This window comes from Microcaecilia unicolor, chromosome 1 (genome assembly GCF_901765095.1).
Source record: "Microcaecilia unicolor chromosome 1, aMicUni1.1, whole genome shotgun sequence".
Lineage (NCBI taxonomy): Eukaryota > Metazoa > Chordata > Amphibia > Gymnophiona > Siphonopidae > Microcaecilia > Microcaecilia unicolor.
The window spans coordinates 582,227,221-582,245,602 of record NC_044031.1 but is presented as its reverse complement, the minus strand read 5'-3'; the positions used below and the strand labels follow the sequence as shown (position 1 = coordinate 582,245,602).

Here is an 18,382-nt window from a genome sequence, read left to right as displayed (position 1 = left end):
GCAGCAATACTTCATCCATTAAACTTGACCATTCATCTTGCAGAAAGGATGCTTGTATTGTATAATGACCCTACACGGTTCGTGTTTCGCTCATACGAGCGTCATCAGGGGTCTGCATGATAAGAATATAAACAACAAAAACATTCATCCAGAACTTCCGCATAACTCACAATATACACAAAAACCAAAATGCTTAAATCTCTTACCAGCCACAAATGGGTAGCTGGGAGCTCACTCACGTGCTCATGCTGTGCAGCGGAAACATCAACCAAGACACCCGCGCATGCGTAAGGAGCGTGTCAGGATTACCTTCTATATATACCCATCAGTTTAAGGGGCAAGCCACTCAATTTCCCTGTTAAGACCCTGAGGAACAATAGTGTTCTATTGAAAGGAACACAAGCTGCTCTTTCCTTAATGACATTAGATATGTTACCCCCCCCCGGGGGCTGTAACCACCTGCAAAGCTACAAATCTTGAATCACATGTCCTGCCTGTAGCCAATGAGATACAAAATACATATATTAAAATCACCCACTATAAGCATTCCTCATTCCTGTGCTTTGGAGAAGATTCTTCCTATCTGGTACAGGTGTTCTGGCAGTAATGGAGATTATAGTGCTCATTTTCAAAGCATATGGACATCTAACAAGGCCAAAATGGACGTCTTTATACTTGAAACGTCCAGCTCCCTGATTTTGCAAAGACAGAACATGGACCTCCAACAATGCACTATGTCCAAATAACGAGAGGGCATGTTCTGGGCATGTTGGAGGTGGGACTATGGAGGGCCTGAAGTATGGGCATCCAACAGCGATTACCAAAGTGGGAGAAAAATCCATGTCTAAAAAGGAATGTCCAGGTTACACAAAGGTGCTCTGATCGAGCAGCTGTCCACCGGTGGGATTAAGGCATGACACCTTAGTTCCCCAGTTGTTGCTGTCCCGCTCTTTGAAAGTGAAAACGGAAGGGGATACCAGCCTCTGACAGCTTCAGATATTATGGCCATTCTGAATCAGTCAGGAAGCAGGTCTGAGGAGTGGCCTAGTGGTTAGTGCGGTGGACTGTAAACCAAGGGGCCCAGGCTCAAATGCCATGTCTATTCTTTTTTTTTTTTTGTAATTGTGAGCCCTCCAGAAACCGAGAAATACCTACTGTACCTAAATAGACACCTGCAAGCCTGAAGGTTATTGAAGCGGTGTACATTCAGGTACAGTAGGTATTTTTCTGTTCCTAAAAGGCTCACAGTTATAAAAAGAGAGTTAAAGTGCGATTTGAACCTGTGTCCCTTGGTTTACAGTCAACTGCACTAAACACTAGGCCGACCCTCTGTTCTGGTTAGACATCTGTGTGGCCATTTTCTAAGAATGTGGCTGTACGTGTCCCTTGTTTTCCCCCATTCAAAATTCGGATGGTTCAGTTTGTAAAATAGATGTTCATGCTGGAAGTTTCCAGCGCGTAGACGTCCATCTGATATGCTTTCAAACAGGTTGTATCCTTTTTGAAAATACATGTGAGATGGTCATCCATTTGGGACATTCTGACTTGACACCCTTTTGAAAATGCCCCTCCATATGCAGTGTTTAGAAGCAGCTGATGATTAAATGAGTATTGTCATCATGGCCTCAAATTTCAGTACTCATCCAAAGTAGAGGAGTGTGGTAGCCGTGTTAGTCCACTCTTAAGGTTATCAATAGAAATCAAACAAAATAAAACATGGAGAAGAAAATAAGTACTCATCCAGAGATCTGCCACTGGAAGATCTTTCATCTGTACCCAGTAGTGACTGTTGTGTTGTCTCATTAGCAGCTGAAAAAACGACAGGAAAAGATGTGTGATTAAAAACTGGCAATACTTGTGACTTTAGTTCTTAATTTGGCAACATTTTCCATTTAAAAATGCCAAATTAAATTAAACTAGGTTAGTCTGCTGTATCACATAGTTTATGAAAATTAGAAACTAATATTGTTCAGTAGAGTTGGGGCTAAGAGAGCCTCTGGCCTTCAAAGCCACAGTTGGTCAGATTTTCATGCTATGACAAGTAAATTTGTATGAGATTGCGTCTTCAGAATTGAGACTGGAATTCGCATCTTCATTGTTAAATCTGTAGTAGTTTTCTGGCCTGTTCTATAGACTGAGGCTTGATGACAGAGGACACAGCTGATCTAGTCACACTCCTGAGCTGCATTACCAGTTGTATTCAAAGCCTTGGCTTCCCCTACTTGGACACACTGTAACTATGTTACTGTATGAAAACCATGCTGACTAGGGTCCAGGAACAGGTAAATGCAAATCTGTTGTTTACTCTCTTTAAAAAAAAAAAATACAAAGATAGAGGATATGCAATAAGCTTACCAAATCTGAGGAATTTTTTTTTCACTCTACATATAATTAAGCTCTGGAACTCATGGCTGGAGGATATGGCAAACGCTGTTACTGTAACTGGATTTTTATTTTAAAAAAAGGCTTGGACAAGTTCCTGAAGGAAAAGTCCATAAACCGTTATTAAAGTGAACTTGAGGAAATCCACTGCTTATCCCTGGTACAAGCATGGAATCTATGCTTGTCTTGTGATAGATTGACCACTGTTGGAAACAGTATACAGGACTTATGTTAGGTATTTTAAACTGAATGTGAAAGTCGAGTGCTCTGCTGTGTGTGTGCGTGTATGAAAGCACAGCCACAGTGTTTCTTGAGAGACTGTACATCGTACATTGAGTGCAGTTTATTACTTTGAAGTGGTTATTCATTCGATGCATCAGGTTCAGACATCACCATCTAACCATTGAGTGTTTCTCGTGACCCCTGAGGGAGGCGGCTGTATCGACCTGTGTTGGGTTATTCCACTAGTGCTTTATAAATGAAGAACTTCTGACTATCTCAACACAGCCCTCTGCTGCTTTGTTTCCCTTTGACGTTTCGTGGCGGGTGTATCCCGTCTCTGCTTTCTTACAAATAGCATAACTATGCCATAATATGTACTATTTGAATATTTTGTTCTGTGGATATTATCATTTGCCTATGTTCAGGTAGATCTTGTATGTTCCCTTGGGTGAATGTCTTCAAAAAGGCAGTAAATAAATCCTAATAAATATTTTAAGTACAAACCCTGCCCCCCAGGAATGCTTCCAATCAGGTCAGACAAGCATATTCATATACATACATTTTTAGAAATCTATAAATGTCTGCAAGTAAAATACTGTTACATGCAGAGATGCTCATATAATTAGTTCCAATGAGTTCAGTAGTCTTTGTGAGAACTTCCCACCCTCCCCTGTAGGTAAGCGTTCATGCTGATGGCTGGATAAGTTTGTGTAACTGTTGCCCATATTGTTTTCTTTATCCACAGTAGCTGTTTTCTACTTTCCCTCTCCCCAAGTAAACACGCTGCCACCCTTGGTGCTTAATGGTTGACCCCACTAGATTCCAACTTTTATATGCAAATTTCTCTTTATTATAAATATTTATGCCTTATACCAGCTATTAACTTCAAACATAAACCACTCATTCATCACCTTTCAACCACCACTCACCCTATATACCAGTTATCTAAAATATCTAAAAGGCCACACAGTGGACGTCGTTACGACGGTTTTACAGTATATTACAGCAGTGGACATGATTGCCATGGACTGTCTGCCTCATCAATGTTATGAAGCAGGATTTTTTTTTTCATGTATAATGGTTTAATATTTAAACTTCTAATGATATTTTAGATAACTGGTATATAGGGTGAGTGGTGGTTGAAAGGTGATGAATGAGTGGTTTATGTTTGAAGTTAATAGCTGGTATAAGGCATAAATTTTTATAATAAAGAGAAATTTGCATATAAAAGTTGGAGTCTAGTGAGGTGTAATGTTGTTTGTATACTCCGACTGAATTAGTTTTTCCCCCCTTTTTTGCAAGTTTGTAGGCTTAATGTTTGAACCCATCCCTGTAATGAACTTTGATTTAGTTACTATGAAAGCACTATGTAAAATGGTCCTCTTAAATGATAACTCGTTGGAGTGGTTTGCCAAGCTCGGCTGTATTGGTCCAGGTTTGTATATTTGAAAAGAAACAACCTTGGATGTAAGTGAAGGAGAATATAAGCTCTCAGCAAACTTGGAACTTTAAAGAGAGTTTTCAGAATATCAAATATGACATGCTGTATAGGTATTACGGGCTTCTGTGCCTGGTAGCTGCAGTCCCAGGCAGCTGGGGATAAAAAAAAACTGACATCACATGGACTGGAATGAAACTACTGTTCTCCTGCACTCTGGTGTCCAACTTTGTTTTGTAAAGTTTGTTAGTCATTAATGCATCTACTAAAATATTAAAGTTATGTCTATAAGAATCTTGCCCCATTTTAATAGGCCAGCAAATGATGATCTTATACTGCCCCCAGTCCCCGTTCAACAGGAAAAACCCCTTCCCCATTACTAGAGGTATTAGGGAAGGCAGGAATAATTATTCCATATGAGCAAAGAGAAAATCAAGTAAGCCCTCGCCCCCAAAGCTAGTAAATAGTAGTCTGAATCCTCCGATTTCCTCTGTTATGCTTACAGGAAGAGGTGATATCCAGCCCCAGTTGGACAATGCATTACAAGATGTCAATGATAAATACCTGCTGCTGGAAGAAACAGAAAAGCAAGCCGTGAGAAAGGCCCTTATTGAAGAACGTAGCCGATTCTGCACCTTTGTCTCTATGCTGCGACCAGTGATTGTAAGTCGAGCAGGGGGGATAGTGTTGGGGTGGGGGGAGTGGAATAACTTGAGACATGGGTGGGCTAAAGGTGCCACTTACTGGAATACAAGGGAGAGTGAAATAAAATGCTTTAGAGGTTATCTGTATGTAGGCCATATAGAAGGGGAAATGGATATTTAGGCCTGCTCGTTTTAAAGTATACAGGTATTTTATAAAATGCCTGAGGAGCACTGAGCCTTTTGTAAAGTATATACAGCACCACTGAAAAAAATACACACACATTTGGCACCAATACACAAGGAAATATAAACAGCATTACATACGCCCCTCCATTTAGTTGCTCTGAAAATGTGTGGAGGAAGCCTATTCTGTAATGGCATCTGGGTGCCCAGGGTCCTTTATAAAATACTAGTGTAACTTAGTATTAGTACTTTTTATTTTTATATGTAGCATTTGTATCCCACATTTTCCCACCAATTTGCAGGCTCAATGTGGCTTACATTTGCCATAATGGCGGTTGCCATTTCCGGGTAACAGAATTACAAATGGTAATGCGTTAAGTTGCATACTTACATGGTAACATACATGGAACATAACATACGTGGAACAGATCATGGTATAGATATATATCGTGTGCATATACATGGTAAGGAAGACTAAATTATGGTAATTCATGAAGGTTCCTGAGTAACGAATTGGGTTGTAGCATACTTTAGGTCTTTGACTATGGAGAGACCATATTCGACATAGATTGAAGTGGTAGTGCTTATTCATTAATGGCAAAGAGGTTAATCAGTCAAGTGGTAAGATTTCAGTTATGTCTAGGTCGTGTAAAGTTACGCCAGCCATAGATTTTATAGATCAGCATTTCCCAACCGCCGGTCTGCGGACCGATACCATTCCCCAAACATTTTTTTTGCCGGTTTGTGCAGCAGTAAATTGCATGGATCCCAAGCCCAGCCAGCTGAAGACTGTTTCCCCCGCCCTCCCCCCCCCTCCCCAGGCACCCAGTATAAGAGGCTTGGGGAAGCTAAGTCTCCCCAACCTGAAACATAACATTCCCCACCTCTCTCCTTCTGACCAGCAACAGCAAAACAGTAAGCATCAGGTGCAGGGGGCCGTAGTGTTTAGGCATGCACTGTCGACTCTGCCGGTCCCCTGCCCTGGAACAGAAATTGATGTCAGAGGGGGCAAAGTACCGGCAGAGCTGGCAGCATGCGCCTAAATCCCGTGGACTGGAAAATGGAAAAGTTGAGATTTGATATACCAGCTTTCCATGGCTACAATCAAAGCGGTTTACATATTATAGAGGTACTTATTTTGTACATGGGGTTAAGTGACCTACCCAGGGTCACAAGGACATGCAGTGGGAACTGAACCCGGTTCCCTTGGTTCTCAGGCCACTTCACTAACCATTAGGCTACTCCCCCAAAGGTAACCCAGGATGGAAGAGAAAAGAAACCAGATGGAAGAGAGGGAGAGATGGATGCTTAATGGAAAGGGGGTGGGAAATGATAGAACAGGGGGAGAGGGAAAGAGGGGAGACGCTGGATGGAAGATGGTAAAGAGAGAGATGAGTGTAGAAGGAAGGGGAGGGATAAAGGGAGAGACCTAGGTGGAAAAGTGAGGAAGGAGAGAGAGGGCATACGTGGGTGGAAGGGTGGGGAGGGAGGGAGGGAGATAGTGAAATGAGAGAGAAGTTATAGGTAGACTTAGTAGAAAGTGAGAAATTTAAGACTGTATAGTAATAATTAATAAAGAGGGACAAAAATAAGTGGGAGAACACTGAGAGGAAAAAAAATGTTAGAGATGGATGTAGTGGGGGTGATGAAGACAGGAGGAGAGAGAAAAATGACAAATGGGCATGAAACCCTAGCATGAGAGTTGAGAGAAGATAGGGACCAACACAACTCCGAGTGGAGGAGTGGCCTAGTGGTTAGAGTGGTGGACTTTGGTCCTGGGGAACTGGGTTCAATTCCCACTGCAGGCACAGGCAGCTCCTTGTGACTCTGGGCAAGTCATTCAACCCTCCATTGCCCCAGGTACAAAGAAGTACCTAAGCCGCATTGAGCCTGCCATGAGTGGGAAAGCGCGGGGTACAAATAAAAAAAAAAAATTAAATGGCTAGATAGCATTTTTATTTTTAATTTGGATAAAATGTAGCTGTTTTCCCACTCTAATTTAAATTTAAAAATATACACACAATGGAAAATAATACCTTTTTATTGGACTAACCTAATACTTTTTTACTTTTTTTATTTTTACACTAACTTTCGGAGACCAAAACCTCCTTCCTTGGTTCAGGACAGTATGCTGCTGAAAACTAATTGAAAAAGTATTCAATTAGTCCAATAAAAAGGTATAATTTTTTTTCCATTAATGTGATTGGAGAACGTCTGATTTTAAAATTTTGCACAATTCAGGGTGCCACATGTCATTGTTTTCTTTCACTAGTGTTACGTTGTATGCAGTGTCTTGCTTCTTTGGGGTTCAATTTAATTAATTGAAGGTTCCTAAAACCATAATGGTATATTTTTAAGAATATGGGTTGAAGAAAATCTGATTCTAATATTTTATATTTGACTGTACATTAGAGGCATGCCTAGTTATATTGCTGTAATCCACCTTTAACTCTAAGCATGTATTAATATTGGTGGCTCAGGGAGCTGCCACAGACAGCTGAGGTGGAGAGCAGTGTTTTTGGTGCCATCAGGGGGAGGTCTTCAACTAGCAGGGCGCTCATAGTGCTACAGTAGTGCTTCAGTAGCTTTGCTTCTACAATCACTTATCTCATAGTTGACTTGCAAAATTTCTGATGGCAGAAAGTTTCTGTATAGAAGGGCACAACAAGGTGGTACATTTTATCTGTTGGAAACTTTGTAAACATTACAGCATTGCTGTACCAGAAGAGCATTGGGATCTTGACCCTAAGAGAATTTTGGAGAGAAGATGTTATGATCACATAGGACAATCCCCATTCCAACCAATAAAAAGCTAGATATAAGGAAACCAGACATAGTGGTAAAAGAGAGAAACATTAGAACAGCATTGATTATAGAGGTGTCAGTCTCAAGCGATTGCTCTGTGAGTCGTGTAGAGAGAAAAGATCCTCAACTAATACATTCCATCATTTTGGGTTCCATTTATTATGAACTCCAGAAGGAATGTCTTTGATATGATGCTTTGGCAAGCATCGGCAGTATATTTGAGAGAGAGAGATCATTTATGTTTTGTTTGTTCCACGCTTTGATGTACTGCCTTTCTGTAGGTACAGTAGAGGAGTGTGGTAGCCGTGTTAGTCCACTCTTAAGGTTATCAATAGAAATCAAACAAAATAAAACATGGACAAGAAAATAAGATGATACCTTTTTTTATTGTACATAACTTAATACATTTCTTGATTATCTTTCGAAGGTTGCCCTTCTTCGTCAGATCGGAAATAAGCAAATGTGCTAGCTGACAGTGTATGTTAGAATATCAATGATATGCTTTGATGTCCCCATGCATACCTCCTACCCACCCCCATCCTCCCACCCTGTCAGACTGTCATAGTAATGCTTGAATGTTTTCACTTATATACACTGTCAGCTAGCACATTTGCTTATTTCCGATCTGACGAAGAAGGGCAACCTTCGAAAGCTAATCAAGAAATGTATTAAGTTATGTCCAATAAAAAAGGTATCATCTTATTTTCTTTTCCATGTTTTATTTTGTTTGATTTCTATTGATAACCTGTAGGTACAGTCAAAGCAGTTTACATATACTATTTGTACAGGTACTTTCTATTCCAAGTAAGCTCACAATCTTAAGTTTATTTGTACCTGGAGCAATGGAGGATTAAGTGACTTGCCCATGGTCACAAGGAGCGGAAGTGAGGATTGAATCCAGATCCCCAGGATCTCAATCCACTGCATTAACCATTAGGGGATATTCAGCGACACTGTCTGCTTAAGTGCTGCTGAATAACCACAGATGTGTGATTCAAACGGCCAGGTGCCTCTCCTGGCCATTTAAATCACTTTGAAGATCAGACCTCAAGCTCTGCTGGACAGGTTGCACCGCTCCATCCTGCATTTACATCCACACTACCACCACATTCTCTCTCCAAGAGTGTTTGCCCCCTACAGGAAGAATTGTTTCAACAGTGGGTAACGGAACCAATGCAGGACGGAGATATTCTAGACCTGATGCTTGCAAAGGGGGAAAATGTTTTTGATGTTACGGTAGGAGATCATCTGGCTGAAAAGGTAAGGGAAAGAAAGCCTTCAGATGTTACAAGACAGCTCCAGAAAGAGGAAGACGGGCAGAAATACCCGGAGAAGCTGGGAAAGCTGCCAGGAAAGCAAAGAAGCAAATGGAACAAAAGATAGCTGATATGGTATTGGGTGACAAAATATTTTTCATTTATAGAAGTGACAGCAGGAAGTGCCAAAATAACATTGTGAGGATCAAAGCTGAAGGGGGGAGGGGGAATATGTAGAAGCTGATAAGGATAAAACTGAACTGCTTAACAATTGTGGCTCTGCTATCTGAGCTCTTCAATGCTTCATTAGTCTGTAGTGGTCCAGGAGCACCGGAGAAGGGCAAATGTGGTCCCTCCGCTCAAGAGTGGAAGTAAGGTGGAGGTTGGGAATTACAGACCTGTCAGTCTGACCTCAATGGTGAATAAACTAATGGAAACCCTTCTGAAGCGGGCCGCTGGACGAAAATGGTGTTAAAGGGGCGATCAAGGAGGACAAAGCCGTAGCGGAGAAATTAAATGAATTCTTTGCTTCGGTCTTCACCGAGGAGGATTTGGGGGGGACACCGGTGCCGGAAAGAATATTTAAAGCGGGGGAGTCGGAGAAACTAAACGAATTCTCTGTAACCTTGGAGGATGTAATGGGTCAGTTCAGCAAGCTGAAGAGTAGTAAATCACCGGGACCTGATGGTATTCATCCCAGAGTATTAATAGAACTAAAAAATGAACTTGCGGAGCTACTGTTAGAAATATGCAATCTGTCCCTAAAATCGAGTGTAATACCGGAAGACTGGAGGGTAGCCAATGTTACTCCGATTTTTAAGAAAGGTTCCAGAGGAGATCCGGGAAATTATAGACCGGTGAGTCTGACGTCGGTGCCGGGCAAGATGGTGGAGGCTATTATTAAGAATAAAATTGCAGAGCATATACAAAAACATGGACTGATGAGACAAAGTCAGCACGGATTTAGTGAAGGGAAGTCTTGCCTCACCAATCTAATGCATTTTTTTGAGGGGATAAGCAAACATGTGGACAATGGGGAGCCGGTTGATATTGTATATCTGGATTTTCAGAAGGCGTTTGACAAAGTGCCGCACGAAAGACTCCTGAAGAAATTGCAGAGTCATGGAATCGGAGGTAGGGTATTATTATGGATTAAGAACTGGTTGAAAGATAGGAAGCAGAGAGTAGGATTGCGTGGCCAGTATTCTCAGTGGAGGAGGGTAGTTAGTGGGGTCCCGCAGGGGTCTGTGCTGGGTCCGTTGCTTTTTAATGTATTTATAAATGACCTAGAGATGGGAATAACTAGTGAGGTAATTAAATTCGCCGATGACACAAAATTATTCAGGGTCGTCAAGTCGCAGGAGGAATGTGAACGATTACAGGAGGACCTTGCGAAACTGGGAGAATGGGCGTGCAAGTGGCAGATGAAGTTCAATGTTGACAAGTGCAAAGTGATGCATGTGGGTAAGAGGAACCCGAATTATAGCTACGTCTTGCAAGGTTCCGCGTTAGGAGTTACGGATCAAGAAAGGGATCTGGGTGTCGTCGTCGATGATACGCTGAAACCTTCTGCTCAGTGTGCTGCTGCGGCTAGGAAAGCGAATAGAATGTTGGGTGTTATTAAGAAGGGTATGGAGTCCAGGTGTGCGGATGTTATAATGCCGTTGTATCGCTCCATGGTGCGACCGCACCTGGAGTATTGTGTTCAGTACTGGTCTCCGTATCTCAAAAAAGATATAGTAGAATTGGAAAAGGTACAGCGAAGGGCGACGAAAATGATAGTGGGGATGGGACGACTTTCCTATGAAGAGAGGCTGAGAAGGCTAGGGCTTTTCAGCTTGGAGAAGAGACGGCTGAGGGGAGATATGATAGAAGTGTATAAAATAATGAGTGGAATGGATCGGGTGGATGTGAAGCGACTGTTCACGCTATCCAAAAATACTAGGACTAGAGGGCATGAGTTGAAGCTACAGTGTGGTAAATTTAAAACGAATCGGAGAAAATTTTTCTTCACCCAACGTGTAATTAGACTCTGGAATTCATTGCCGGAGAACGTGGTACGGGCGGTTAGCTTGACGGAGTTTAAAAAGGGGTTAGATAGATTCCTAAAGGACAAGTCCATAGACCGCTATTAAATGGACTGGAAAAATTCCTCATTTTTAGGTATAACTTGTCTGGAATGTTTTTACGTTTGGGGAGCGTGCCAGGTGCCCTTGACCTGGATTGGCCACTGTCGGTGACAGGATGCTGGGCTAGATGGACCTTTGGTCTTTCCCAGTATGGCACTACTTATGTACTTATGTACTTATGTACTTATGTGAGGTTTCTCAAATCGAATGGACTGCAGGACCCAAGGCAGCATGGTTTCACTAGAGGCAGGTCACGTCAGACAAATCTGATTGATTTCTTTAACTGGGTGACCAAACAGTTGGATGTGGGAGGAGTGCTAGATGTGGTATACTTGGATTTTAGCCTGTGACACAGTTCCGCACAGGTGACTGATAAATAAACTTAGTGCCCTCGGTATGGGCACTAAAGCGACTGACTGGGTTAAAAATTGGTTAAATGGAAGGAGACAGAGGGTAGTGGTAAATGGAGTTTGCTTCAAGGAAAGCGATGTCAGTGGTGTACTGCAGGAATTGGTCCTGGGGCCTGCTCTTTTTAACATCTCTTTAAGTGATATTGCAGAAGGACTGTCTGCTAAGGTTTGTCTCTTTGCGGATGATACCAAACACTGTGATAGGGTGGACACTCTGTAGGGTGTGGATGGCATGAGGAAGGATCTAGCGAAGCTTAAAGAATGGTTCAATAATTGGCAACTAAGATTTAATGCTAAGAAATGCAGGGTCATGCAGTTGGCTTACAAAAATCCAAGGGAATGGTATAATATAAGGGGTGAAGTGCTGTGTACGAAAGAAGAGAGACTTCTGGGTGATTGTGTCTGATGATCTTAAGGTGGCTAAACAAGTTGAAAAGACGACGGCCAAAGTCAGAAGGGATGCTTGGGTGCATAAGGAGAGGGATGACTAGCAGGAAAAAAGAAGTGATAGTGCCCTTGTATAAGTCTCTGGTGAGGGCCCTGGAGAATGCACCTACACAAAGATATAAACAGAAGTCAGTCCAGAGGGCGGCTACAGGCTTATGAACCTCAACATGTATACGCTCGGAAAGAGGGGATATGATAGAGATGTTTAAATGCCCAAACAGCGCAGGAACAAGATGTGAACCTTTAAAGGTGTTTTTCCGCACTGAAGAAAACTGCTGTGTGTTACAGCAGTTTTCTTCAGTGTAGAAAGATACCTTTTAATGTTCGCATCTTGTTCCTGCGCTGTTTGTTTGGCGTCACTTAATTAAGCTTCTAGCGGATTTGTCGTTTTCAAGACAAGTTCGTTCTCCTTTAGTGGATTATTTGTTCCTTGGGAATCAGATACCATCAGTAGCTCCCTGACACAGGCATTTATTGTCGAAACATGGACCGTGTCGGGTCTGATCAGTAAAGTGAAGTTGACATGCTCTCAATCTTGAAAGCTTCTTGTGCTTTTTTGGCTATTTGGTTTAGCTTTTTTGGATTCCGTCTCCTCTGTATTTGTCAAAAGCATATTAAAAATGGAATATCCATTCTCTTACAAATAAATGAGAAACTAATTCATACCAAGATGTTATACATCTAAAGCATCATCACAGTATCCATTGGTTGATGAATGGAAGCAGACAGAAATAGGGCAGTTTTCAGACGCAAAAACAAACATCATATAGACCTGACAAATGGTTTGGTTATTGATCTGTTTCAAGGGTATATGAATGTCAGAAAATAATGGCAATTCTTTAGAAATCATGTTCTTTCCTTTTTAAATCCCTGTACAAACACCATAATAGTGTTCTTCGACTTTCACGTGCTCCTGCCTTTCTCAGCTTACTTTGCGTTCATCATTGTCCCTATTTTCCTGTTGCTTGAGCCTGGTGAAGACAAACTTATTCAGAGTGATGTCTACAAGAAAGTCACTTTAAAGCAATGACTACCACCAAAACCCCTAAATAGAGAGATGCTTTTGTAAGAAGGTGGTGAGTTTCTGTTGAGCAGTCAACGCCATCTGAAGCCACTCCCAAATCATCTCCTAACTTGGCAACCATGGTCCCACAAACCCATTGGGTTCTCAAGATTTCTGCAATGAATATGCATATGAAGTTGCTTTGCATGTACTGGTTCTATTGTATGCATATAAATCTCATGCATATTCATTGCAGAAATCTTGAAAACCCAACTGGGGTTGTGGTCCTTGAGGACCTTGATTGCCACCCTGGTCTCTCCATTTCCATAATTCTTAAAGTATAACTTTGAACTGATGCTGAACTTTTCTGCAACAGTACTATGAATTCATGTTTAAGAAAAATGTTCTTGTTACCCATGGAATGCCACTGATTTCTGTGGAATCTCCTGGGATCCTTGACATGATTTCTCTACTCTAGCAAAATAGGTCAGAGGTAGCACTGTATAAATACCTAATTGGTACTCCAATATTTTGTTTTGAAGACACTGAACCATTACTATAATGAGGTTGGGCAATGCAGTTGTGATTTCTCCTTGTAAGAATTGAGTGTAGTGCTTATAGCACTAAAACCCAAGGCAGTAAGCACAGAAGCTGAGTTCAAGCCTCTGATTCTTAACCCCGTTGTAGGTTTTCTTAAGGAAATCAGAATTAAAACAGATAATCTTCAGAATTCATTGGCATCTGAGAAATAGCAAGACCATCTTCTGAATTCATAGGTTTTCTGCCTCTATCTTGTTTCCTGGTGTGAGGAGGTATCTTGAGGGAGATTTGCAGGTGGCAAAAGACAACATTGTACAGGTTCATGGTTCAGCATTTCTACCTTGAATGTTTCCCTAGGAAGAAGAGATATTGATGCTAGGAGAGATAACTCATCTACAGACAATCTCAGACGATTTGAAAACCCTCACCATGGATCCTCACAAATTGCCTCCTGCCAGTGAACAGGTTTGTTAGCTTACGGCAAGTAGGGGCAGATGTATTGAGGCATCTCTTGTGTATTTATGATAAATTCTTAATGCATTGAAGACTAGCTATATTAGTAATTTTTCAAGTTCTTTTTCATTTTTTTTTTCAGTCAGGATTTTATGATATTGTGTAGCACATATCCTGACTTTGAATTCAACTGTTTTTGATTTGGTGGTGGGGGGGGAGGGAAGTAGCAAGAACATTGAGCCACAGTTAAGATGTAATTGTTAAGCTTTGATCATGTTCAAGAAATTGGATGTCAGTGCACACTACATATCTCGGGGAAGGCTCCAGTGAATGATGTGAAATTAGAGTTTGTGTGGATAGTTAAGTAAAGAAGATACTTGCTGAGTGTTCTCCCACCCCCGTTTTAATCATTTTTGGTTTTAAGAGTCAAAGCAGCCTTCTTTGTAGGTCTTGCAAATCACCATTCTGTGATTTATATTCTACTGTAATAACAGATGAACTGTTATTACAGTAGAATACAAATCACAGGATGTGGTGACTTTTTTTTTAACCTGCTAATACTAAGACTCGGCAGTTATAAGTACAGTGTACTAGTGGAGTTTATTATCTTTTATGAACAGGTATTAAGGCATTCAATAACAGGAAAAGGGAACCTGATGATTTAATGTTAGAGGGAATGAAGTTTAAATTTCAAGGGTCATCCTTGTCAATGCTGTGTTCTGCCACACAGGAGACCCAACTCATAGTAATATAGTAGATGACGGCAGATAAAGCACAGCACTCGTGCTCATGAAGCTGCCAATGTAAAGGCAGCATTCAATAGATCCACCCCGTTACCGCACCTGTGGGTGGGATTGCATGCAAACTGCCAAGTTTTGAAGGGAATTGGACTGTGGCCAACCACAAAGGGCTGTCACAGCAGTGACTGGTTATAAAGAGTGGATGGTAAGGCCCACGGTGAAGGGTGGGGGGGGTGCATATGATGGTTGCAAATGGCATACCTTAGCACTTCAGCTTTGGGCTCATTCTCATCCTAAATGGCAGCGAGCGGATAGGAATAGGTTTCAACTAGGCTACATGTGTTGACACAGGATAATGAAATTGTTGGGGAACCTAAAAGCAACAAAAAACTGAAGAATCTATAATGCTTTATGAACATCTAGACAGATATGTGCAAATGTTAATTATCCAACAGAGATTTGTTAGATTTGTAGAAATAGTAGTGAAATGAGTTGCAAACAATATCTTTTTACTGGACTAATTTAATACATTTGTGACTAATTAATGAGGAAGATATTTCCTTTTAGCAGATCAGTTGCACTGAAAGATGCTCACAAAGGTATTAAGTTTATTCAGTAAAAAAGTATTATCTGTGGCTTGTTTCTTGGAAAAGGCTGAAATTATTCAGTTCATAAGACATTTTAGAAAGCTATTATTTAACAAATAGATAAGATGACCCCTCAAGCCAATGCTTATTCACGTGGGAAGAAAAATCTTCAGTAGAAAAGAACCCCTTACCTCAATCGGGTATACAAAATAAAAACACAGTTCATTTTATTACACCTTGGAAATTTGCATCTATGGTGTCTCCTTCCCACATTAAGGAAGTGCTAGGAGAGACCTGTTCATACTGCTTTTGTACAGGCCCAGCAATTTAGCATCTCACAAGGAACAAAGACGCAGACATGATGCTGACTCACTAGCTGCAACAGCAATATTGAGTGTGGCAGGCACTATATTGGTTGTGGCAGCCATTGTGTTAGCAGCATAGTAGGGTTTTCCTGTTCATTTGTATAATGCTGAATTAACGGGGAAGCACAATAGGAGCATTGGGCAGGCCTCATCTGGGGGTGGACCCAGAGGGCACCCTGGCTTCTGATGTAGGCATGCTTTCCCATCAGTGGGGACAGCAGCCATTTTGGAGCTATGTAGTCACTCCAGGGTAGTGATGCCCACCCCACAGATCATCTATCTACCTTCTGGGTCTTGGGGCCCTTGCAGACACAGCCAGTCAACTGCATTCTCTGCTTCTAGCTGCAAAAGGAGCTTATATCATTATTCAGGAAAAAGGATTCCCAAAGAAGGCATCTTTTTGTAGCTCCATCAAAGGAAAGTTCTTCACTGGCAGACTCCACAAATCTGCATACCTTAAAGTGTAACCTACTACTAATCATTTCTATAGCACTACTAGATGTACACAGTGCTTTACTCATTATATGCAGTTACTTTCTCTGTCCCTAGAGGGCTTCAACGTTTTTGTACCTGGGGCAATGGAGGGTTAAATGACTTGCCCAAGGTCACAAGGAGCTGCAGAGGGAATCAAACCCAGCTTGCCAAGATCAAAGCCAGCTGCACTAACCATTAGATACTCCTCCCTCCCCTTCCATTTAATGGTCTCTCGGGAACTGGATGATTTCAAGCTTTTCAGACAGTTTGTCATTTAGATTAATATTTCTGAACATCTTTCTAAAATGTATACAGATGTCTGGGGATAAAGGTGAATCAAGTTTTAAAAATTATTAGTCTATTTTAAATTTTGCCAAACAGGTTATGTATCTCAACCTACCTAGAATATACTTTGAGTCCAGTATCTATTTGTGTGTGTATATCTATTTTAATTCACTTCTTTTATCAGGTTATTTTAGATCTGAAAGGTTCAGACTATAGCTGGTCCTATCAGACTCCCCCATCCTCTCCCAGTACCACCATGTCCAGAAAGTCCAGTGTTTGCAGGTAAGCATTACCATATTAGCATGCACATGGGCATTAATACATGTTTACTATGGGTCCAATATAGTGGAACCTGTTTACTAATAATGTGTGTTAATATGGGAGTGTACTTCAAATAAAATGTTTAGCACTATATTTTACAACTTGACACACGTCACCAAAGAAAGCATGAAAATTATTATTCTGATTAGTGTGCCAGCAGGCCGCCCTCTGGTTCTTATACAGCACTGAGCATATTGTGTTATTGACATGGTTTCTACTAGCAATGAAACACCCTATAGCGGGGCTGTAGTTCCTCAAATATGTACTAAGGAGACGAAGTACTCTAGGATGATTCCCTTCAAGGATTTTGTTAAGCAAGAGCAAGCTCTGGAGAGATCCATCATTACAGCACATTCCCTGTGTTGCTAGATTCAACAGTGTAGGAACATGATGCAGCCCATAGATCATATCCTCTCCGTTCTTCTGGGAAGGTTAGAAAGAGAGGTCTATCACTAAATACTGTTTAAATAGCTTTTTTCATCCTGCTGAACCAATTCAGATGCATGGGTTTATGCCACCCTGCCAGCAGAGGGAGAAGAGAACACACTTTCTCTTATGACATCAGTAGTATAAGGAGAGGTGGAATCCAGGAACTTGCCAGTGTATTCTTGGCAGTGGTGTATGTCTAGAAAAATGTAGCAGGAAGATAGGGCCACTGGCTCCAGGCTATTCTCCCTGGTTGAGCTGGATCCTCCCTCCGAGGCAAAAGTCTGCAGGTCACCCCCTCCCTAGTTATGAGGGGTTATCTGTTGTTGAGCTGAGTGCTCCCAGGGCTTGGTCCTGGCCACTGGTTAAGTAAAGAAGAAAGCTTCCTCAGAGCCTTTGGGATAAGGTCTCTGGTGTGGGGGCTGAGCTCTCATCTCTATACCTTCTGCTTCAGGCTTGTTGAATGGCAGCTGTATATTAAAATTATTTTTTTTAAAATAGAGACGGAGAAATTGAAGCAGAGAAGTCAGCTGCAGTGGCTGGAACAGTCCAGGAGAATCCCACAGTATGGGAGGGGAAGTTGGCCCACAATGATGTTGGAGCAAGGGAAGCATAGCGGCAGCTGGTGTCTAGCAACACAGCCAGGTTTTTCTGTCCCTTGTGTAATGCCAAATGTGTCGGGCAGCATAATGGGAGCATTGAACAGGCCTTTCTTAGCACTTCCTAAGGGTGTTGACCCAGAAGATACATTAAAAGATACATTAAAAGCAGGAAACCGACAAAAGAATCGGTTGGCCCGCTGTATGACCAGGGTGTGTAAGGGGCAATCAAGGAAGACAAAGAAATAGCAGAAAAACTAAATGAGTTCTTTGCTTTGGTCTTCACCGAGGAAGATTTGGGTGGGATACCCCGGTGCCAGACAAGGGTATTCGAAGCTGAAGAATTGGAAAAACTTAATTAAATATCTGTAAACCTGGAAGACGTAATGGAGCAGTTCTGCAAACTGAAGAGTAGCAAATCTCCTGGACCGGATGGTATTCTCCCCAGGGTACTGATAGACCTAAAAAATGAGCTGGCAGAGCTATTGTTATTGATTTGTAATTTATCCTTAAAATCGAGCATGGTACTGGAAGATTGGAGGGTGGCCAATGTAACGCCAATATTTAAAAAAGGTTCCAGAGGAGACCCTGGAAATTATAGACCGGTGAGTCTGACGTCAGTGCCGGGCAAAATGGTAGAGACTATTATCAAGAACAAAATTACAGAGCACAT

The 18,382-nt window shown here is 41.6% G+C and overlaps 1 protein-coding gene across 6 annotated transcripts in view; it reads left to right on the top strand.

Moving 5' to 3' along the window:
* MTSS1 (MTSS I-BAR domain containing 1) overlaps positions 1 to 18,382 on the top strand; it is a 402,627-nt gene that overhangs the window by 342,384 nt on the left and 41,861 nt on the right. For all 6 annotated transcript variants that reach the window (XM_030219014.1, XM_030219006.1, XM_030218983.1 and 3 more), the window contains 3 exons: positions 4,548 to 4,705; positions 13,817 to 13,924; positions 16,548 to 16,645. In XM_030219014.1, the coding sequence (XP_030074874.1) occupies positions 4,548 to 4,705; positions 13,817 to 13,924; positions 16,548 to 16,645 (364 nt within the window). The remainder of the gene's footprint in view (positions 1 to 4,547; positions 4,706 to 13,816; positions 13,925 to 16,547; positions 16,646 to 18,382) is intronic.